The sequence below is a fragment of the Haplochromis burtoni genome, unplaced genomic scaffold, assembly GCF_018398535.1.
Source record: "Haplochromis burtoni strain Fernald_Lab_line unplaced genomic scaffold, NCSU_Asbu1 Contig_299, whole genome shotgun sequence".
Lineage (NCBI taxonomy): Eukaryota > Metazoa > Chordata > Actinopteri > Cichliformes > Cichlidae > Haplochromis > Haplochromis burtoni.
This window is the reverse complement of record NW_024582660.1, coordinates 133,134-156,740: the sequence shown is the minus strand read 5'-3', so window position 1 is coordinate 156,740 and position 23,607 is coordinate 133,134. Positions and strand designations below refer to the sequence as shown.

Genomic DNA, 23,607 nt, shown 5'->3' with positions numbered 1-23,607 from the left:
GCATGACAGTTATGGAATGTAATTTGTGTTCCTGCTTGCTCAGTAGTGCATACATGTATATGAGCTCGAGGGGCTACAGGGACTGCGCTCTGTGTGTGTCTGTACAGTATTTTTACAAATGTTTACTGAATACAGCGGCTGCAATCACTTTACCTGCGATTCATGAGAGAGCGCACTAATCTTAATTCTGGGGATCTATCATGCTCGACTACTTTGCATTCAGCACACAGGTCTTTGCCTGGTGGAGGGCCAGAACGCCACTAATAGCCTTCCAGGCCGTGCACACTGTATCATAACTGCACTAATGCCAAGCAGAGCAGAAAGGAGACAGCCAGATCAGTCAGTGTCACTCAGGTAGAATTACTCCCAGAGCTGAAGATCGCTCACTTGTCAATCTACCTTTGATCAGCAGCCCAGGCTGCATGCAAAGCAGCACACACTAGGCTGCCTTTGAAATGCAGCTCCCTTGCTCTGGAATGAATGACCTGGCTCGGAGACAGGCAGAGAGAAACTTGAATTAATGCCATTTCTTCCTGCATTATAATTCAAGTGAGATTCTTCACCCAGAGCTAGGGCCCAAAAACAGTCCAAAGAATCTTTGGCTGGTCAAACACACACATACAGATTAGTTCTCAGAAAGATCTTCAGTCAAAGGTGGAGCATACCGCGTCCCACCAAGGCCCGAGCTGGTCCCAGAGTTCACGTTATCATGTATCCCTGTAATTATTAACCCTCTGTCTGATTTCTTTTTTTCTTATTTCCACTCTCTGTCCCACAGGGCTACCAGCGATCAAACCACTTCATTGCCACTCAAGGTGAGTGTGCGGCACGAAACCCAGCAGCATTGTGTCACCGCTGGTATTTCAGATTGTTTGCAGCGCACTTTGCACAACAGCAGCCCAGCTGACAATATGAAAATGAGTTAGCTGAATTAATAATGTGTAAACAACAAGGAGCCCGTGTTGCATCACGTTCACATCTGGATTTCCACCACAAACAAGCCTTTTCCTCCATCTGTGAGAAACGCTCTCGGAGCAGCCGACTGTACCCGTCAGTCAGCCGACACTGTAAACTGCTGAGTGTCGCTGTGTCTGAAGTTCTGCTTCCGTCTCTCTCCTCCCTGCCATCTGCATGTGTGGCACAACATCTCTCTGATGTAGTTTTGATTCACTATATAGGCTGCATTTCCCAAGCGGCACACTCAGGCACACCCTCACTCAGAGCGAGACAGAATGAAAGAGAGACATGCACTGAGAGAGAGAGCAAGACATTTTCTCTGTTCTCTGCCGACTCTGATCCTGTTTATTCACTGAATGTGTTTTTCACTCTGTAATCCCCCTCTGATTTCTTCCCATCTTTCACTTTGCTCTCAGTTCTGCCGCTTCTCAAAAGTAACCTCTGAAAATTTCTCTCCTTCTCTTTCTTTAACGTTTTGCTCTTCGTGCACACACGGGCGCAGGCGGGAGGTGGAAGAGGTGCCAGTGTGACTTTCAAGTAGAAGTAAAAATTTACTTTGGGTTAAGATGTGGTTGAAAATCAGTTCACAAAATGAGAATGAATAGAAGAATGAGACAGAGGAGTTCCTTTATTTTGGAAATGAATGCTCCGTGCTCATTTCCTGTGTGTCCATTCACCCACTCTCCCTCCGTTCAAGTCTGCTCTACTGTCCTGTTGTAAAATCAAAGCTAAATGCCCCAAAATAAATCTTTTAAAACAACTATGAGTTTATTAAAACAGCTGGGCAGACCAATAAGCACCTTTACTTTAACACTTTCACTTTACAGATGCAAATATGCAGAGTTTTTCACTGCAATTCCCCTCACAGGGGCATCATGTCACAACAAAATCCCAGGAATTGCCAAATATAATCATAGCCAGTTCAGTGGGCTTTCCTTTTTTAAACCAAGTCAAATGTACAGCATCTCCAAAGTCACACATTTACCACTCCCTGTGCTGAATACGGGACAGTTCACATTTCACTGAATGTTGACCAGAAAATGAGATTTGTCGTGACTGCTGAAAAATGTGGAGCTACATGTTGTATTATTCTTAGAAAGAACTTTTTGTTCCAATGTAGAATTTTTGAAGACACTATAGAATAATATTAATAATCCTGATAAATGTACCCTAAAATTGGGCACTCCTATAGTGTTATAAATGTCTATAAGGCAGTAAATACACAGCTGTCTTTACGTAGCATTTTGGGAGTGATTTTGGACTCGGAAATATTTTCTGCTCTGAGTTTTCTGTTCAGTAGAAGGATGGTTCTGTCAGGACTGTTACAATCCTGACATGTTAACAAAAGGACATTTTCCACCAACTCCTGTTGATCCAGAGAATAGAGAGTAGTGATGTAATGAGGCAACTGTTGTTGGGATTTGGGACTGTACAAATAAAACTGAATTGAAATTGAATTAAATGTACTTTGGTACAGGATATTATCAAAACTCTGTCCCGCATAGATAAGGTTGTGTCGCCCTCTGCCTCATACACAGATCAGGACTCTCACTCTTACCTGTAACTGTTTCTGTGTCTTCACCTTGACTTGACTCACACTACAGCTCTGCAAGTAGTGAGCCACAACAGATAAAACTAGTTTGTCGGAGCATCTTTGCAACACTGGTTTAACACATAACTGTTCTATATTGTGGAAAAAAGCAGTAAAAAGAATAATCGAGCCATTTTTTCAAAAACATTATTAAGCTCAATTGAATCCATTAAACTATGATCAGCTCTTATTTGTTTCCCTGCTCTAACCTAACATGAGTTAATTTGACTTTCCAGTCTCGCACAAATATGATGCACTTTTAAAATTCTTTTTTTTCTGTTGTCATTGATGGAGAAATAAAAAAATTGCTCCAAACTCTGTAGTTGATGCTCAAATTCAATTAATTAATTTAAAATGGAAAATAACTGATTATTCTCTGATATCCAGCCTTAGGTCTGACAACCTTAGACTTTATCTTTACCTCAGACTTTATCAGCGCTTTACATTGTAAGTTGTTAAATGCAACTTACAGCACAAAGCGAGACATATTTTTGTTGAGAAAATTACTTTTTGAATATATTAAATATAAGTTTAATAAAAACTAGCTGCTATAATTGCCTGTGTCACTATTAACTTAGTGGAACTAAGTTTAATCATGCATAACTTCAAGCAATAATTCAATTTAAATGGTTGTTATATAAAAATACAATTTCTTATTGTTTTTCTCTTCTCCTATAGAGTTGTGATGAAGGCATGAAGAAAGAAATTAGCGATAGACATCAAAACGGGTTTTTTTTAAGCAGGTCTTAAAGTTTTATTTCCTGGACACTTTCAGCGTCTCTCAGTGGGGACTCAGTTCTGAAACACATTTGCTCTTTAATGATCAGAAGGTGGAGAAATAAAATGATCAGAAGGTTGCTGCTTTATTTGCTGTTTGCTGAAAGTCTATTTTATCTCCATTTTCAATTGTAGTCTAATATATTCATGAGTTTGGGTTCCTAAGTTACCATATGTTTCATTTTTTGGAGATCTGAATCTATCTGAATTTCAGGAGCGGGACCACGCCTCCAAACACGCCCCTTCCGGTTCTTATCTATATATGACACCCCCCCTTCCCCCCTTTATTCTACAAGCTGTTTGCTCTTGTTTTTGGGCCCTACCCTTCCTCCCCTTTATCAATTCATTCACTTCTCATTAGTACATGGGGAACTGCCACCAGTCCCCTCCGAGACCCTCCCCAAACCGCAGCTCAATTCATGTTTAAGCCTTTTTCTACTAAAAAAATGCCATCAACCTAAACTGAGGACTTGGGCCCAGGTAGTACATACACAATCATAATCAATTCATAAATATGTAAAATGTAAAACTAGCTGAAATTATAAATAACACTATGGAAATAAGTTATAGTTGAGCAGGTAACAGCATTACTTTAGCTGTGAGACTCATGTACTGCAGAGCAGCGGTCCCCAACCCCCGGGCCTCGGACCGGTACGGGTCCGTGAGTCGTTTGGTACCGGGCCGCGAGAGTTGAGGCTCAGGTGTGAAATGTATAGTTTTCAGGGTTTTTATCAGTTTTCACGTTATTTTGTTATCGTTTTTGTCGTTTACTCGGTTTTCCTGGGTCTTTTCACGTGTGTTATGAATAAATCTTCTTTTTTTTCGGTACCGGTACTAGTTTTATTTTGTTGTATTTATCCGCAACACCTTAAAGGCCGGTCCGTGAAAATATTGCCGGGCATAAACCGGTCCGTGGCGCAAAAAAGGTTGGGGACCGCTGCTGTAGAGTGTACATACAGTGACTCATCATTAAAGCTGCAATTTGCCCCTCACACTCTGCACACTCCTAGCATCATGCTGTGCATACGTGTGCCGTGAGCCCCGGGTGGTCAGCTGTGGCGATGTGTTGGGTTTGATTTGTTGTATCTTAGATGAGTCGTAAGACTGAGCTCTTGCAGCAGGTGCTTTGGGCTAGCTCTCTATTATGTCCAGGGGAGCGGGAGGAGACGGGTGATAGGAGAGGCAGACAGGGAGGAGAAATGCTAAGTGTACTCCACAAACTCCGGTCCACAGTGGCAGTAAGTTATGCCGTGCATACAGATTTACCCAGCTGCTGGGATCAAACATGATCCATCTCTCGCCTGACTTTCCCCTCCCTCTGGTGATGTATTAGTGCGCTTCTCCTACTGCTGAAAAATTATCATCTCGCATATCTAATACACATAAAATAAGACTGCAGCAATCACTAACAGGGGGGCGAGCCATGAATAACCTGTAAGGAGGAGGAAAAACAGTGGTTAAAGTAGCTGCCCACGTGCGCACTTTAAAACGTACTCAGGCTGGAGCTGACTCACCTTGGGTTGACTGGAATCAATACAGACCAGTACACGGCTGTTACGAAAGCCAGAGCTCTTGTCATGCTCTGATTTTAACAGGCAAGTAACGCTGTTCCTCCTCCTGTTGTCTTTGCATGTTTGCCCTGGGGCATGTAGTCAAAGGCATGCTTTTTGATTCCACAACTGTGCAAATAAAAGCTGTGAAAACAAGCACTGCTTTATATCTCTTTCTATTTATTTATCTGTTGAAACACAAAGCCTCAGAAACCCTGTATTGCCTTTCTCATTTAATTTTTACACAAATTAGAGTTATTAAAAAAAAAGAAAAACACCTGAAGCTCTCTGCGCTCTCTCTCTCTCCTTTGGCAGGATGGACTTTTGAAGTGCCTTTTTGGTAGCCAGTGTGTACAAGCATTCATTGTTTCAGCTCTTTCAGATATAAACTTTAAGGGTCACTGGACTTCTTGAAGTTTGTGGAAAAAACTTCACTGTGTTCCTTGAACTCTACCTCAGCAGTTTCTCCACTACGTGAGGGGCACATTGCTCTGCTGGGAGGGTTCTGCTGCCGACAAGTCATTGATCCAGGGGGGGGGAGCTCAGGTGGGAGGGTTGTATGGAATTATGCTTGCAGGAATACCATGACCCAAGGCTTCCAACCAGAACATTGCATTCTAAGCAAGCGATTAAGTGATCAATGTTTTTTCACATCACACACTGTTGTTTCTCACACAGTTGACTTTAAACAGTCAGGCTGCTCTTTTTAATCTCAGTGCCAGGACATGAAACTACCTGACATATCTACGTTTGGAGATCACAATCAAAGGGGAATATTTGAATTAGTTTGCAGGAGTTTATTAAAAGGATTTGGAGGCTTAATCAATATGACCATTACAGAAAGTTAATTTCTGACCACCCGCACGTACAGTGCATCTATATTTCTATTTCCCAGTAAATCTGTGAATCTGCTGAGACAAACACTGGTGAACTGTGGCCAGTGAGTTTGCACGGACGGACTGGAAGGTCAGATAAGATAAGATATTAGAGAAGATAAAATAATATAAGATAAACCTTTGTTCGTCCCACACGTGGGAAATTTGTTTGGCCACGGCAGAAAGTGGGCAGTACAAAGTTAAGAGCATCACACACAATCTTGAAGTCCATTATCATATGTGCCTCAGTGGAAGTTTTTGTGTTAGTCCCAGCTTTGAGGGGATTTTTTTTCACATCGTGTGTGCTTGTTCTTTCCTAAATATATCTCAAGATTTGAATAATATGTACTTTTGTCATGATTCGGCTGTGTGGCAGGCAGGAAGTGGACCCAAACGCAAGCTCACAGAGGCAGGAATGAACTCAAAACACAGCTTTAATGCTGGAGGGAAACGGCGAAACAAACTGATAAGAAACTACACTGGGAAGCAATACACTAGCGCACAGAGAAACACACGGCCATGAATGAGGGAGAATGCGACACTGAGCAGAGGGAGACGCGGACATAAATACACAGAGGTTTAACGAGGGAGGTGGGAGCACACGGGGAACACAGCTGACACAGATAATCGTAACGAGACAGGGCAGGAGCAACACAACATGACGCATACTGACGGGAGACTGTCAAAGTAAAACAGGAAGTACACAGAGGCGCAGACAGGAGGAGAGAGGGAGCACGGGGAGAGCACAGACATAACGGGCTGGGGAATAAAACACAGGGGAAACGAGGGCTCACAGATACACAGAGGGGCACACAGGGGGTAAAAGTCACAAGGGGAAGTCAAATAAGGAACAAAATACAAATATACATGAAACTAAGAATGCTGGGCCAACATGGCCCAGGATCATGACAACTTTATCAAGGAAATAATTGCATTTTAAGGGTATTTCCGGTAGCTTTCTAAAAAAAATGTATTTGCTGCTTTAAAGAGAATTTCAAGCAGTGTGTAGTTTGTGGTTTTTTTGTTAACCGCTGCCAGAGTGTGGCCCACTCATGTTTTGTAACATTTTCTGGACAGCAGTGAAGCTCCATGCAAAAAGGACTAAGATGTGTAAGAATCTGATTATGCAGTCATAGCTTAGTAGTAGTGACTCTTCATTGTTTAGTACAGAAAATGTCAAATATCATCAGCCTGATGATTTAAGTGTCTGTGAGGTTCAGTTGTGATCTCGGGCCCAGATTTACACAGGAAAAATTACTATGTGAATGTTTTTGCATACAAAGACATTTAGAGCAGTTACATGAAAGAAGATGATATTTCTGTTAGACAAACTGTGTGGGCTGAAATGAATCCATACTTCGTTCGCTGAAATACATGTAGTGCGTTTGGCAGAGGAGTCAGAATGAAGGAGGACCTTGTGATATTATTAACACAACAGTGTAATGAAATCAATGAAAGTGTCATCTTCTCCTGGAAGCTGTGATTTGTGTCAGCCACTGGTGCCTGGGAAAGGCAACACAGAAGCTTATTTGCACAATGGCGGAGGATTTGTGGGTGTATTGAAATGACATTTCTCCGTAGTATTAGAACAGAGAGCGGGCAATAGTTCATGAATGACACATTGTTACTCTATTCCCTGGCATGGATTACACACTGCCTGTACATTGATGGTTATTGCTGCTATTTTCTCTGACTTATTATCATCTCTCTTCCTTCCATATCGTCCTCTCTCCTTCTGTAACTTCTCTTCCTCTTCCTCCCTGTTTCCACTCTTCCACTTGTAACTCTGTTGTGTATCTCCTCCTCCACAGGCCCCAAGCAAGAGATGATCTACGATTTCTGGCGGATGGTTTGGCAGGAGAACTGCTTCAGCATTGTCATGATCACCAAGCTGGTGGAGGTGGGCAGGGTAGGTTTCCCTCGCCTTTGTCCTGTGACCTCTTTAGCCGCCTGTGAAGATGAATGGAGAGATGGATTCTGAAGTTCCCTTTATCAGGGGCTATATATTAGAAGAGCTGCTCCGCTCTGTTTTTGTGGGAGGAAATGGCAGCAGCTGTCTGATCATGAGTGATCACCTTTTACTTTGGTGGCTGTGGTCCAAGGTCAGAGCTTTGATGTTGATGAAGGCCTATGGTGAAGTACTGGAATACAGTAGACGCTTATACTCTTCCTATCTGCTGAATGCAGAAAGCTACAGTTTGTACTCAAAATGTATACAAAAGCAACTGTACAATTCCTAAAATATCATAACTAAGAAATATACCTTAGTTAGGGAAGCATTATTAGTAGTGAACAGAAAAGGGCATACTGTTGGGATACCACAAACTGTTATACTACAGTCACACCAGCAAAAACAGCCCACAACACAACCAAACTTACTGCAAAATGTTTGCAGTGATCTCTTTGCCTTTGAAACGGTTCCTCGGGCACATGATCTACATCTTCAGAGCAGCTTTGGTGCATGAGGACATGTCGGTTTGCAGTTGAATGAGAACAAATTGCTGATTACATGCAATTTGGTTGGTTGTAATACAACAGTGAACTGTAATAATTTGGCATCTGTTGCAAACATGTTGCAATCTACACAGAAATTCACATTAACTGTATACATTCAGAAGCTCATACAGTTGAGAGAGAACTTCAGAAACTCTTCCACAAAGAATGACGCACTTGCTGCAGGACAACTGCAAAATGGCATAAGTGCAGACAGGTGCTCCACAACTTTGCCTTTATATAGGAATGCGACCAGAATACAAACAGCTGGCAACCAGTTAAGTTGAGTCCCCAATTTTAAAGAGAGTTGCAGTCATCAGCAGAGACTGGCTCAGACTGGTTTGTCTGATTTTATAAATTAGAAGGCAGTCCAAGTGGCACTGCAAGTAGCACTGTCACTCACCTTGCAATCGAAAGTGGTTACCCAGAAGTTGAGGGTGCCGCATGCTCAGGCTTTGGGCAACCGTTTGGTCAGAGAAATTACTTGCAATTGTTTGCTGAATGTGAAAAAAATCAATGCAATTTCTGGGCAGCAATTTGTCCCTAATTGCAGGGAGGTTGCCATCCCACTTTTACTCTCATGTGACTGAGCTTTTAGGTAGTTTCCTAAGTAGTTTCTTGGGTTGCTCTAATGAAACCTAAGAAATATCTTAACCAGTAAAGTAATTGACTGTTTGCGGTTGTTAAATATTTTGTGTGTAACTGACCTATTTTATATTAATATGTATTTCACCCTAAATATGACTGAGTCTGTAGCAAATCTTACTATGCTTAGTTAAAACGAACATTTAGATTGACATTGCTTTAGTGTAATGTTTTACTTCAGTACATAGTAAACAAAAATCTTGTGTCAGCTCAGGTTAGTGATCGTATTTAAGTTTTCATTTTTTTCTTAACTTTATAGTCTCTGGATCCTAAATTAGCTAGCAAGTTTTGTTAGTTAAATTAGCTGTGTTTAGTATTGTGTACATTTCAATAGACTGTTGGCATGACAGATTACTGGAAATAATGCTTTGAATCATGAAAATAAATGAAAGGCCTGCACCTCACAATCTTCTCCACAGATTGCTTCTCACTAATTTTAAACTGCAATACATTTCAAGCAGGCTTTTAGAATAGAAGTTACAGTTTAGCAGTTGTTTCCCTTCCAGAAGCATAAATGAAACATAAAGCATACAAATGGAACGGCATCTCTTTTTGTGAAATTCAAATAACTTTCCAATCACACGTCGAAGCAAGTGTCGGCCAGGGTCACATATTAACAGGGACAAAAAAATATAAAAGCCTGAACTGTGAAATAGTTAATCAATTTTAAATTAATTTTATGAAACCTTCTGTCAATTAAAAGAATTAAGAAATATAAATGTGATTTTTATTTTAAGAACTTGTTCTACGTCCAGCACTTTTGTACAATTCAAAATACATTGTGCTATTTATTTAGTGTTTTTTTAAGAAATAAAATCACATTGATGATGTAGAGGGCAACGCCCCCATCGGTTACAGCAGATGGCCGCCCCTGTCTTTCCTGATTCTGCTGGAGGTTTCTTCCTGTAAGAATGGAGGTTTTTCTTCCCACTTTCGCCAAGTGTTCATTCATAGAGGACGTCGTCTGATTATTAAGATTTTCACTGTCACTGTAGCTTCCTTACCTTATGATATAAAGCACTGTGACGTGATTATAACTGAGCTGAGCTGAATTAATACCTGGTTATATTAATTCAGCCATACATTAACTATATTTAACCTGTAACTGAACTTTCTTTGTTCAGATGAAGTGCTGTAAGTATTGGCCCGATGACACAGAGCTCTACGGTGACATCAAGATAACACTGCTGAAGACTGAAACACTTGCAGAGTACACTGTGCGCACCTTTGCCATGGAGAGGGTGAGTCATACTCTTGCATTATTTTTATATCAAACCTGTGAGCGTGGCCGGTGTGCGTCATTTGTACCCAGCAGCTCAGCTCTCATGTCTTTTTTATTTCAGCTATTTCACTTCTTATAATCATCACTTCACATTACACCTGACTCATTGTTTGTTTTAGAGAGGTTACCCTGCCAAACACGAAGTGTGCCAGTTCCACTTCACCTCTTGGCCTGAGCACGGCGTGCCGTACCACGCTACGGGCTTGTTGGCTTTCCTGCGCCGGGTCAAGGCCTCGACTCCTCCTGATGCTGGACCTGTGGTGGTCCACTGCAGGTAACATCCCTTCTGTCCTGATAATAAGCAAATTGCCTAACAGATATGGTGGCTGTAAATACTCCCTCCTATAAATACGGCATGTTCAACATGTTCCAGTGCGCTTAGATAGCACTTAGCACTGCGTTTTTTTAGCTTCAGTTTGTGTTTTTCTGCATTTCTCAAAATAACTGTCAGCTTCTCTGTGCTGTGTTTGTGTTGTGGAGAGCACAAAAGTGTTGATAAAATAAAATGCTTCACACATACCCAGAAAACATTCACAAAGACGCAGGTGGTAGGATTTTTCACAACGGGCAAGGACAGCGTCTGGCTTTTCAGGGAAGAATTTTTTTAAGCTGTCTGTTGACTAATAATTGTTATTAGACCTGCAGCAGAAGCTTTTGCTCACAGATTTCTTTTTGATCCATTTGGGCATTTTTTTAACATAGAAAATATAGAAAGAAATATAGAACAAGTTCTCATGCTACAATCACGATTAACTTACTTCTACTGTAGAGAAATTGCTAATGTAACACTGCCAACAGTTTGTTAGGGCTGCTGTGAAAGCTGTGAATTGAACTCTGGTGCATTCTAAGGAGCTTGGAAAGAAAAGCGTCTGGAAATCCAGACGCTTTTCTTTCCAAGCTCCTTAGACTACGATGACCTGGATGACTGAGAACCTTCACAGACAACTCTGGTGCATCTTATAATAAGCCATCTGTATAAGTGACATAGCTTCTGTTCGTGCAAACCATTTGGTAACTATGGTAACACCCTGTCAGCTTATTAAGTCCATTAGAGAACTTGACAACAGCAAACCTGTGCCAACACTTCACAGCGAAACCAAGTTTGAAAATGCCTTTATTTCATTCTGTCTCTACCTCTTTGTCATAACATACAATGATGTGCAGGATAACTGTTCCTACAGCCTTCACTTTAAAGTGGAGCATGACTTGCTCTGCTCCAGTGAAATTTATTTTATTTCAACACCTGGGATCCCTAAAGTGCTTAAGATGCTGGATGAAAGTCAAAAAAATGTCATATGAATCAATTAAATGCCAGTTTGAGTAACAAACAGCTTTACAACAAACAAGTCTGAATGCAAAAATCCAGTGTGTGTACACAAGTAGCTGCCGTATGTAATCACTCACAACAGAAAAACTAATGAGAAACACAAATGAAATGAATGAATGTTTTAAAGCCTAATGTTAGTGTTTTGACCATCACATCTTAGTTCTTCTTTAACCTCAAGTGATCATATTTGGGTGATAAGGTGGTTTTAAATATTATTTATACAATAAAAATTCACACTATATTTTGCACCTTCAGGAACTGAGAGAAATGTCCATGCAACAGGGTCAGTCACAAAAATCTCTGAGTTTTCACTGCACACAAACTTTTCATTGCACTCTTTTTGTAAATACAGGGTGGGCCATTTATATGGATACACCGTAATAACATGGGAATGGTTGGTGATATTAAAGTCCTGTTTGTGGCACATTAGTATATGTGAGGGGGCAAACTCCTCAAGATGGGTGGTGACCATGGTGGCCATTTAGAAGTCGGCCATCTTGGATACAACTTTGTGACACATCAAACTTATTGGTAATGTCACAAGAAAAACAATGGTGTGCTTGGTTTCAACGTAACTTTATTCTTTCATGAGTTATTTACAAGTTTCTCTTTGTTCACAGCCATTGACATGTCGAAGAGGTTAACACGTGAGGAGCGGATCGAAATTGTGTTGATATCTGGTGAACGCAGTAACCGGGTCATTGCAGCAGATTTCAATGCAAGACACCCTACGAGACCACCCATCTCCCATGCTACAGTTAGCAAACTGCTTGCTAAGTTTCGTGAAACTGGTTCAGTGTTGGATTTGCCAAAATGTGGACGCAAGAAAACTGTCACTAATGAAGAAACATCAGTGGCTGTCCTAGCTTCATTCAGCAAGAGCCCACAGCGTAGCACTCGCCGCATGTCACTGGAGAGTGGCATTAGTCGAACATCCCTTCGGCGGATATTAGCTACTCACAAATGGCACCCTTACAAACTCCAGCTACTGCAGCATCTCAACGAGGATGACCCAGATCGGCGCACAGAATTTGCAGAATGGGCAAAACAAAAATTGGAACAGGACCCTCAGTTCACGCAGAAGATTTTGTTCAGTGATGAGGCAAACTTTTATGTGAATGGTGAAGTTAACAAACAAAACCACCGCTATTGGTCTGACACTAACCCACATTGGATGGATCCCTCCAAGACTGTTGGAACAACAAAAGTGATGGTTTGGTGTGGTATATGGGGTACAACGATAGTGGGTCCATTCTTCATCAATGGAAACCTCAAGGCCGTACTGGCAGATTTGAAAGCCCCAAGGTCTCCTGATCTGACCCCCTTAGACTTTTATCTTTGGGGTCATCTGAAGGCAATTGTCTATGGTGTGAAGATACGAGATGTGCAGCACCTGAAACTACGGATACTGGATGCCTGTGCTGGCATTTCTCCTGCGGTGTTGCTATCAGTGTGTGAAGAGTGGGAGAAGAGGGTTGCATTGACAATCCAACACAATGGGCAGCACATTGAACACATTTTATAAGTGGTCAGAAACTTGTAAATAACTCATGAAAGAATAAAGTTACGTTGAAACCAAGCACACCATTGTTTTTCTTGTGACATTACCAATAAGTTTGATGTGTCACATGGCCCTCTTCCTATTGAAAAAACAAAAGTTGTATCCAAGATGGCCGACTTCTAAATGGCCACCATGGTCACCACCCATCTTGAGGAGTTTGCCCCTCACATATACTAATGTGCCACAAACAGGACTTTAATATCACCAACTATTCCCATGTTATTACGGTGTATCCATATAAATGGCCCAGCCTGTACAGACAGGACTTCATTTATGCCAAAAGCCAGTTTGCACTAGCCCCATGCAACAGCTTCCTGTTTTGCCACCCACTTGATGTGAAAGCAGCCACACCTTTAATCATGGACTGAGTTTAAAAAAAAATGATGAAGACCAAAACCATGAGAATAAAATTCTCTTTGTTGCTTACCATTATTAATGGCCCCCAAAGTTGCTGCAGAATGAGCACAGATATTTTAAATATAAACAGATAGTTGGGTAACCTGTGTCTCAGTTCATTAAAATACATTTTTACTTTTTAGTTATTGTTCACAATTACTTTTTACAAATGTGTGAGTGGTATTGTAGTTAAATGCTTTGTGATGTGATGCTGTAGAAAATAATAATCCAACAGGGCTAGAGAATGGATTTATGACAAGTGGTATTATTTGTTCAGTCCTGAGGAAAACATACAGCCATACAGACAGACAAGTAAGTCAGTCACTGATGGAAAATTCCACTGTCAGGAACTACATTTTAATGAAATGTATGTCTATTGTTTTGTTAGTGTCTGGTTATTAAATAAACAGGTGTTATATAGCTCTTTTCTACTCTACTTGAGAAGTCAAAGTGCTTCACACAACTTGCCTGATTCACTCATCCACACCCATTCATACAAGCACTTTAAGTGATTTTCTATATATATATACACACACACACACACACATATGGATGCATCCGAGAGCAAATTGGGATTAGTATCTTTCCCAAGGATTGGGAACAGACTGGGAGGAGCAAGGTGTCAAACCACCAACCTTCCTTTTAGTAGATGAGATACTCTACCTCCTGAGCTACAGCCACCCCAGGACATAAATCATGATTTCTGTTTTTTGTATTACTGGACTGCCAGTCAGGTACTTTTCTGAGAGAACAAAGCAAGAAATGGTAATGCCATTTGTGTGTGTGTGTGTGTGTGTGTGTGTGTGTGAGAGAGAGAGAGAGAGAGAGAGAGTTTGTGATTAGTTCAATAATATGGAAAAACAGCTACTTTTATTTTTGCGCTGTCTGCCTTTTATAACCTGATCGTACTGTGTATTATATGGCACCAAGTCAGTCCAAAAAACTCAACTGTCAAAATAGCAGCACCGTATAGTAGGTCAACTGTGAGAAATATAAGCAGGGGTAAATATCACTGAGTCACTTTGGATTTGTAATAATCACCAACATGCTGAGATCTGTTCTTGGTGTTTGTTTTTATTTTAGCCCAGTCTGCCAGTGTACACCCTCTCTTGGATTTCAGATTCTGATCAAGCTGTGATGCTTTTCCGTTTTATCATAAGTGATACTTTTTTAACAACACTGGCGCACCGCTGAGAGTGTTTTTTCCTTTCAGTGGAAGAGCAATGGCTATATGAAGACAAATATTTCTTTGGGTATAAGATATCCCAGCGGTAAAGGATATCCCAGTGCAGGCACAGTTTTAAAGTAACTAAGCCTTACCTAGAAAGAGCTGAAGCATTCACAGACATCTGAACATCTTTACAGCAGTGTTAAAGCAAAGCATAGGCCAGAGCAGAGAAACTTCAAGCTATGATAGAAGATAGAAGGTTCGTGTATCTACTGTCTTTATTTGCAGGACAAAAGCTCCATTTGTACACGAGTTAAAGAATCTCATTTATTAATGAAAGGATCCCCATTGAGTTTTTTTTCTTTTCAGTGGTATATTCAGGCCTTCTAATCCATCTCCCCTCTCCTCTGTGACAGCATGGGGGCAGGCAGGACCGGCTGCTACATCGTTCTAGATGTCATGTTGGATATGGCTGAGTGTGAAGGAGTGGTGGACATCTACAACTGTGTTAAGACCCTCTGCTCACGTCGCATCAACATGATCCAGACTGAGGTGAGTGGGAGAGTGGAAATGAGGTTAGAGATGCCATGCTGATGGCTTTAACAGAAGCTCACAGGTTTAGCCTTAACAGCAGGAAGCTGCTGGTGGCCCATATTTTCCATCTTTTGTATTTTTTCCTTCCACACATTTACATCAGAACTGTATTCTTTTCAATAAAGGTGAGACTCCGAAACAGCATTCAGGTGAAGGTAGAGCTGTTCACACACAGTCTTTGATGTAACAGTTGAGATATAAATCCCAAAAGGTTAATTCTGTTCATCTGTTCATGATTAAAGGTGTGGCTGCTTTCACATCAAGTGACGTTTTCAGTGGGATTTGCATATTAATGATCAGACCTCGCAGCCCATTGTTCCTTCAGTGGGTTGTTTTCAGTCATTGTGCAAATGTACTGTTTATAAGAATGGGGAAACCTGCAGTCAGCTGAGACTGAAGAAGTATCCTGGATGAGTGACGAAACGTTTCTCCCACTGAAAACGTTACATCCAGATGAACAGAATCAACCTTTTGGGATTAGATTTTCTAATGTTTGGTGGTAGCATGTCATATATTAGGACAGTAAACGGTGATGATTATGAATACCGCCTATAAGTAGTAAATATTTACCGCAATTAGTTCATAAATATAAATCATTTTTGTTTCAACTGTAATATTAGTTATTGATAGAACATTGTAAAGCTGCCTAACTTTACAAATTACAAATAGTTTTTTCATTTCATTTCCTTTTTTTTTTCTACAATAGTGCTGATTGAGGCCAAACTGACAAAAAAAGTAGCATGGATAAAGGCGATGGGTCATGGGTTTTAATCTTTGAATTCAGGTGTTTTCAGTCATTGCAACAGCTCAAATTAAGTGATTAATCGTGCTGTCTGACTTTTATAAAAATATGGGGAAGAATTAGTTTTTAAAGAAGAAAGAAAAAATGTAAATGATTGTTAATATGAAGAAGTAAAGTAAGTAAAAAGCCACCTTCAAGGCATTGCTGTATATATATTATAGCTCTGATTTATTTCTATAAAATACTGTCTATCCAACTTTTGACGGAGCCAAATGTAGGGAAATGATGTATACACATATACACCCATCTGTTTATAAATTTATTTAATTATGTAAATGTAAAATATTGTCTTTAACTAATTATATTATCTGTAACTGTTTCATTCATGCAAAAACGATTCTACACTGAATATATATTTAAAAATGAAATTATGTTGAATTAGCAAAGAAGCAGCTACATTAGTGTAGAAGACCAGTGTCAGACTTCTTTTATTAAAGACAAATATCATTCATTCATTTCCTAAAATCCTTGCTTTAATTGTATAAATAAACTCACAACTCACAGTTTTTTTTATTCAAAGTGTGCTTAGAGTGAACTCACAATCTTCAAATAAATAAGCGGGAGAAAGACATTAATTACCGCAATAAATAAAACTATTAAAAGTTGGAACGTCATTCTCTTCTTAATAAGTCGGGAATAGGAGACGGCACAGTAAATACACAAACAATAGTATTTATTTCCCTTTAATTTCATCTCTTCTCTTAGCTGCAGCTTGTCTACCAGTTAAATATGAGTACAATTATAGAGCATATTAAAAATGATAAATAAGTTGGAAGAGGGACAGTTTTATGTCTGTAATTATGAATGTATCCTCAGCTCTTTGATCTGTTGTTTTGTTGAACATCAAAACAGATTTCCTAGTTTCCTCGTTAATTGCACAGCTCGTGACTTTTTTAAATGGTGCGTGTGGGCAGTGTTTAGCTCCTCTGATGTGTGTTTGCTGGACTTTTTTACCCCATTTTATGGACACTTTTTTTCTGCTTGGAAACAATACCCGAGTGTCGGCATGGTAATGTGAAGAGTATTGAACAGCTCTGACTGTTAGTCAACAGCATTAATTAAATTCAGCATTGTTTTTGACGAGTGGGCAATTAACAGTGAGGGCGCTCTTTGGTGAGACGGAGGGGTTTTATGTGACTTGGGAAAAGTGGGAATGTGTTACCCTCTGTGTGTGTTTCAGGAACAGTATGTTTTCATCCATGATGCCATTCTGGAGGCTTGTCTGTGTGGAGAGACTGCCATCCCTGTGACTGAGTTTGCTCTCACTTACAAAGAAATGCTAAAGGTCGACTCACAGAGCAACAGTTCGCAGCTGAAGGAGGAGTTTCAGGTAATACTGAGAGACGATGACGTCGTTTTTCATTTCAAACTGGGGTAGAGTTAAAAATTCACATGTTATGCATGTTGTGAAATCAGCTGAATCACAGCAAATCAGCACTTTTTACTTTTTTGTTGTCTACAGAGGCACATATTTGTTGAATCTGTGTTCTGGATCCTTTTCTCACCTAAATCAGTTCAACAAATGAATATTCAAAAGGAAAAAAAAAACACCCATAAAGATTTAAACCCACTTAGAAGTTGGAAAAAAAGACACTTCTGAACTTGCCTGAGGATCTTCGCACTTTAAATTACGTATTAAAAGTTAAAAGTATCACAAACTCCAATGGAGGTGTCTGAACACTCACTACCACATTCCCAAACAGAAAACACTTGATTTTTGTATCAGTCGAACAAACAGCTCGTATGCATCCTCGATCGTCCAGGTGAGGGAATCCCAGAAAGTCAGTTCTGTTCATCTGGACGTCATGTTGATGCGCGAAATCACTCAGTCATCACTAGAAGCTTTACGTTAGAGATTGAAATCCACATTGTGTATTTGTTCTTTATGTAGTATTGTTGCTTTCCTTTATACATGTGTTATTGATAGGTGACCTTTGTGTAGCGGCTCCCCGCTCATAACGGCAACTTGTTCCCCAAATGCAATATTATGGTTACAAGTTCTGTTCATTTTATCTAAACCAATGGGGCATCATTCACAATGCTATCTGGCAGCTTAGATAATCGTTCCCTTTCAATTTCCAATTCCTTGATAATATGCTTTTTGTAGTGTATTAGATTGCAATAAATGTGTTTTTATCTATTAAACCCTGTGGGGGTTTAAACTGATAATGAATGTGTTTTAAAGTTTTCTAAGATAGGTATGCTTGTCAGGTATTGACAGTGAGGCTGCTTGAGCAGAGAACATTTTCATTGCCTTTGTCAATCCCTCTTTGATCCCATTTCTGTTTTGCTGCGTCTGTCTCTTCTTATCACAATCTTTATTCTTAGTGTTTCATTTTATCTCCCAATCTAGAATGTGGAAACATTCTCAAACACACGCCCGTCTTTCTAATTATCTTCTCTGCACACTCCTTTCTCCTTTACCTTCCCCGGTCCTCCTCCTCCTCCTCCCCAGACTCTGAACTCTGTGACTCCTCACCTGGATGTGGAGGAGTGCAGCATCTCCCTGATGCCCCGAAACCGTGAGAAGAACCGCAGCATGGATGTGCTGCCCCCGGACCGCTCGCTGGCCTTTCTCGTCACCACAGAGGGAGAGAGCAGCAACTACATCAATGCAGCGCTCGCAGACAGCTTCCTCCGGCCTGCTGCCTTTGTGGTGACGCCACACCCACTGCCCGGCACAACCACCGACTTCTGGAGGCTCGTGTATGACTACGGCTGCACCTCTGTGGTGATGCTCAATCAGCTCAACCAGTCCAACTCAGCCTGGGTAAGAGAAAAGGGACTGAGACTGAACCGTTCACACATATTATGGAAGGGGAAGTAATTTTATTATTAGCTTAAGTTCTAATATCTAACTCATCAGCTTACAACTTATAATTCAGCCATGGGCGATTAAGTCTCACTGTCTGAGAACATCTGCAATACAGCAGGATTTTGATTAATCCATACAGTTGCATACTCTCAAATATACATATTACTCCAATACTGAATTTTCTTTTTACCTGAATACAAAAAAAACCCTTTTATGTCCAAAAACAGAGGCATTTGGCTTTATTTTGTATCTATATAATTTATCTTATGTTTTCTGTTATTCAGCACAGTCAGGTTTAACTGTTGCCACCAGTGCAGCTTTTACCCTGTGAAATGTATTTATTATCTAAAGAAGATGCAGGGTCAGAAGAATGCCAGGACCAATTTTCTACCACTTCCAAGCACTGCAAGGCAAGCACTAAGTTGAAGAGCAGAGAAAAAGAACAGAAAAAAGCAACATAACTAAAGCGCTGTCAAGCTCCCTTTTAAGTCTGCTTGCAAGGAGCATTTCCTCCAACCTCAGAAATCAAGCAGCAGAGATGAGGAGCACTTTTACTGTTATATATAAGAGAGAAACATTTCTATTTCAGATACTGCAGTTCAAGGACCTTGGTGACCTTGTTTTCCAAACAAAATGTTTAAAAGATGCATCAAAATTTAAAACATTTACATCATTCAGAAAAATAAAGCAATGGATGAACTTAATTTGGGTTGTGAAAAGCATTTTTGCTTTGATAAATAATTCTAACAGACACTCTTGTCAAAATTCAAGCATATCAGCGTCCAGCCAGTGCATGCAAACTGTCATTCCCAATTTTATTGGATTGGGCTTTTTAGCGAGCCAAGGCTGCCGTAAAATTGTTTTAAACTCTTTCATGTCACTGTAATGTCATCAATTGTATTTAAAGCTGATCACACCATGAATAAAAAGCTACGTGTAGAGCTAAAACAACCTGAGGTATCCTGGAGATTGGAGCAGCACATCCAGTTTCTTTCCACTGGGAGCTTGTGAAGAGATCATTTTACCCTACAAAGAAATTAGTGCTCGTGGGGTTTAGAAACTTTTAGGGTGGCCTTTGAAGTAGTATGCCAGAATTTTCTGCTCTGTGCTGTGCCTATATTAGGTTCACCATACGACAACAAGGATAGGCTCCAGCCCCTGTGACCCTGAATTAGATAAGAAAGTGGATGAATTGTTTCTCAAAAGGTTTCCAGTCTTAACGTTCTAAGACCCAAACCCTTTCATGGCATGCATTTTTAATTTTTCTTTGCTATTTGGGCTGATTGGGACCTGATGAATGTAAAAACAAAGAATTACCTGATTATTTTCTTTTACCTGATTTTTGTTTCTGAGAAAAATTAGATCCACATATAAGAACATTCATTTTAAATTTTGATAGAACAGTAGCAGAATAATGTCCTCGTAAATGGATATCAGGCCCTTGTAGAGCAAAATTTAGTATTTTGGTCTAGACAACCCAAAATGCGATGTCCACATATGTGGACGCCAGGTCCTAGGAGGTTAAGAGCAGGTTCCCCCCAATGCAATATAAGACAAGCTGAGGAAAAAACTGTTTGATCAATGGCTCAGTAACACTAGAAAAAAATAGAATGTGCATCTAGAAACAATTGGTTGTTACACTGAATTTCTTTGTTGTCGGAGACCAATTGCAAGTAGTTGCAGTGTCCAGATATGAAGGGTTTTGCCCGCTCAAACTCTGGGCAACCATTTTCGATTGTAAGGTAACTGCACAGTTTACCTGGTGGGAGGCCGTCTGACTCTAAAGAATCCAACTTGACTGACTGAAATTACTTTCAAGCAGGTTTGCAAATAATTATCATCTAGTTTAGAAATGCAGACAGACTGCAGTCATTCTGAGTTCATCTGCACTGATGAGTACAACTCATCTGCAACACGTCTCTTTGCAGCAGCAGACTTGACTCAACTGGTTGCCAGATTTTTGTTTTCCAGTGAAAGCGAGGTTGCCTGCTGCCTGTGTCATTTTGCAGTTAAATCAGTCCCACAGCACCAATATTATGATTTGCGGAGGAAATTTGGAGTGTAGCATCAGGGGAGCATGAATAGCAGGAAGTGCCCCTTTTCAGACCTCTTTCAGGACCTTTTAGTTTTTCCTACTCTTTTGTATTTCCTTCTGAGCGGACCTGAAAAACTGCTGGCCATAGCTCATTCGTTTAATGGTATAATGTGTCACTTTGAAATAAAATGAATAAATAGATAAAAAACAATAAAGTCACCAGTCAAAAGAAAGACAAAATATTCTATCTGAGTAGCATTCAGATAAATACAATAAACAGGAATGCTGCAATCAGCTCTATCAATTCCATTTGGAAATGACATCACAAACTAAAACTCGATGATTGCTTATATCGAATATAATGATTTTTTTTACTGTTTAAAAATGAGCACTGCTAAAACTGAAATCACAGAAATAGAGTGTTTGTCATTTGCCATGCTCACACTCCTTTTGTCAGCTAATAAATAAAAAGAACATGTATCCATAAAACAGGCTCCAGCACTACTAGTAGTCACAGCTGGGAAGCCTGTATTTAAAAATCTTAACAAAACAAAGATTACTGCTTACAAGGCTTTCTTTTTAATATAGTGCATGGACACTAACAGCGTCAACATGTCATTCTTATCCTCTTTTCCTTTAAAAGAAGATATGAATGTGAGTCACACACAGTTTGGAGAGGTCATCTGCACAAAGCTTCAATCCTCTGTTCATGCCATCCAATTCATTTACACAGCCCGTCACTGCATTAACACGTTCTTATCGTTTGGGCCCATGTTTGCTCATGCGTGGGTTTGTTCTGCTGTCTCGCTATCGCTCCTCTGTCACCGTGTCATGTCTTGTTCCTGCTCACCATTTCCACTATGCCTGTCAGCTGCAACCTGTCCTTTTTTCTCTGTCACTCTCTTCTTCTTCTTCGTCTTCCTCCTTGTCTCACTACCAGTGGATTAACAGTTTGACCCTCCAACACACACTCACTCAATTTGTCCTCTTAACTTGGAGCTGCCTGTCTCCTGCCTGGATGTATAAATATTTATCGCCCCTCCTGCCCAATGTCACCGGTTAATACCCTTCTGTCAGTGTGAAATGCCGTTATCACTTCCTACTCTAAGGATCTGCTCAACCCCAAAGTCACTGCAGAATACGTCCATATGACAGCGCTTGCTCCCCTGTGTGTGCCCCCCCTCCACTCCCACTTGGCCAGGGGATGCGCTTTTGAAGTGGCAGTGATAGGAGACCTTGTCTTTTGTGAGCGTCCAACCTCTCAGCTAACTTCCTGTTTATCTCTCCCGGGCACAGCCAAGGTCTCTTACTCCATTAATTTATAATGTACTAATGGTAATGATTGGGACTCATGAATAATTCAAGCTAGGTGACCGCTGCTTATGTGAAGGATTGTTCCCGCTGACGAGTGGTTTGTTTTTTTGCTCATTTAATTCACAGTTGCCATTTGTAGATAATCATTGTCATTTAGGCTAATTGTCTCTCCTGTCAATACTCAGGTGTCTTGTTACTGGCTTCACCATCACTGGGTGCTGACATAATTATTTGCACTGCCTCAAGCAAGTGTGGGCTAATGACCTGCTCCCTTCTCTTCTTGCCTCCTCTCTCGTCTCAGCCTTGTCTGCAGTACTGGCCTGAACCTGGGCTGCAGCAGTTTGGACCCATGACCGTGGAGCTTCTGTCCAGGACAGCTGACGATGATGTTATAATCCGTCTCTTCCGGGTTCAGAATATAACTCGGGTAGGTGGAACCACCATAACAAAAAACATCACAGTGATGCCCAGGCCTACTCGGTGATATTTGAATGAGTATGGTGAATGAGGAGACAGATTATACTAAGAAAACTAAGTCTATCTATGAAAAATCAATAACGTGGAAACAGCAAACTGTGTTTGCAACAGTTTTGCAAATCAGCTTAGGAAAAAAAGAATCTTAACATTTTAGACCAATTTCAGCTTCTTACCTGGGAAACTGCTATAAAGTCAGTATATTAATATTTAGTTTGAGGAGCACATTTCTGCTCTTCTACAATTATAGGAGTTCTGATATTGTTCCTGCTTTACATGAGCAAACATGACACAGTAATGCACAACAATGGGAGCCACATTCCATAAGTTGATGTTAGGACTTGCATTACATGCACTATTCCCACATAGCAGTCAGGTCTGGCCCGGATCTGGTGTCAAGCCGGCACTGCTGGCTGACTTCTGGCATGGTAAGTGGTATGTCATCCAGATATGGGCCAGGCCTGGCATAAATGGCACTGTCTATGTGATGGCATGCCACATCTGGCCCAATTGTGCTTTGGTTTATGTGGCCCAGGCTCATAGAAAACAGGCCTGCCCAAGCTGGCACTTCTGACTGACTGGTGTCATGGCAGGGTGTGTGTCAACCAGATGTGGGCCAGGTCTGGCAATGATGGCACTATTTATGTTCCTATTTTCCTGTTTTAGTTAGAAGATCCAAATGCCATGTTGCAATACTATACTGCTATAGTAGCCAACGTTTCAAATGCAGGTTTGACAGGTTTGTGAGTGTACACTTTATCCAAAACCTCGTGAAGGTTTAGTCATGTTTACCACTGGGTGGCTGTAGCTCAGGAAGTAGAGCAGGTCACCTACTGATTGGAAGGTTAGCTAGTTCGATCCCTGGCTCCTCCAATCTGCATGTCAAGAGTGTGACTGAATGTGAATGTAGTTAGGAAGCGCTCAGTTTAGAGAAAGTGTGAGATTGGGTGA

General features: G+C 40.6%; 1 protein-coding gene across 7 annotated transcripts in view; it reads left to right on the top strand.

Annotated features, from left to right (window-relative positions):
• Window positions 1–23,607, top strand: part of LOC102308225 (receptor-type tyrosine-protein phosphatase U) — a 259,704-nt gene that overhangs the window by 223,690 nt on the left and 12,407 nt on the right. For all 7 annotated transcript variants that reach the window (XM_042228047.1, XM_042228046.1, XM_005941005.3 and 4 more), the window contains 8 exons: window positions 779–815; window positions 7,562–7,659; window positions 10,013–10,129; window positions 10,290–10,444; window positions 15,039–15,174; window positions 17,199–17,348; window positions 18,474–18,788; window positions 22,484–22,609. In XM_042228047.1, the coding sequence (XP_042083981.1) occupies window positions 779–815; window positions 7,562–7,659; window positions 10,013–10,129; window positions 10,290–10,444; window positions 15,039–15,174; window positions 17,199–17,348; window positions 18,474–18,788; window positions 22,484–22,609 (1,134 nt within the window). The remainder of the gene's footprint in view (window positions 1–778; window positions 816–7,561; window positions 7,660–10,012; window positions 10,130–10,289; window positions 10,445–15,038; window positions 15,175–17,198; window positions 17,349–18,473; window positions 18,789–22,483; window positions 22,610–23,607) is intronic.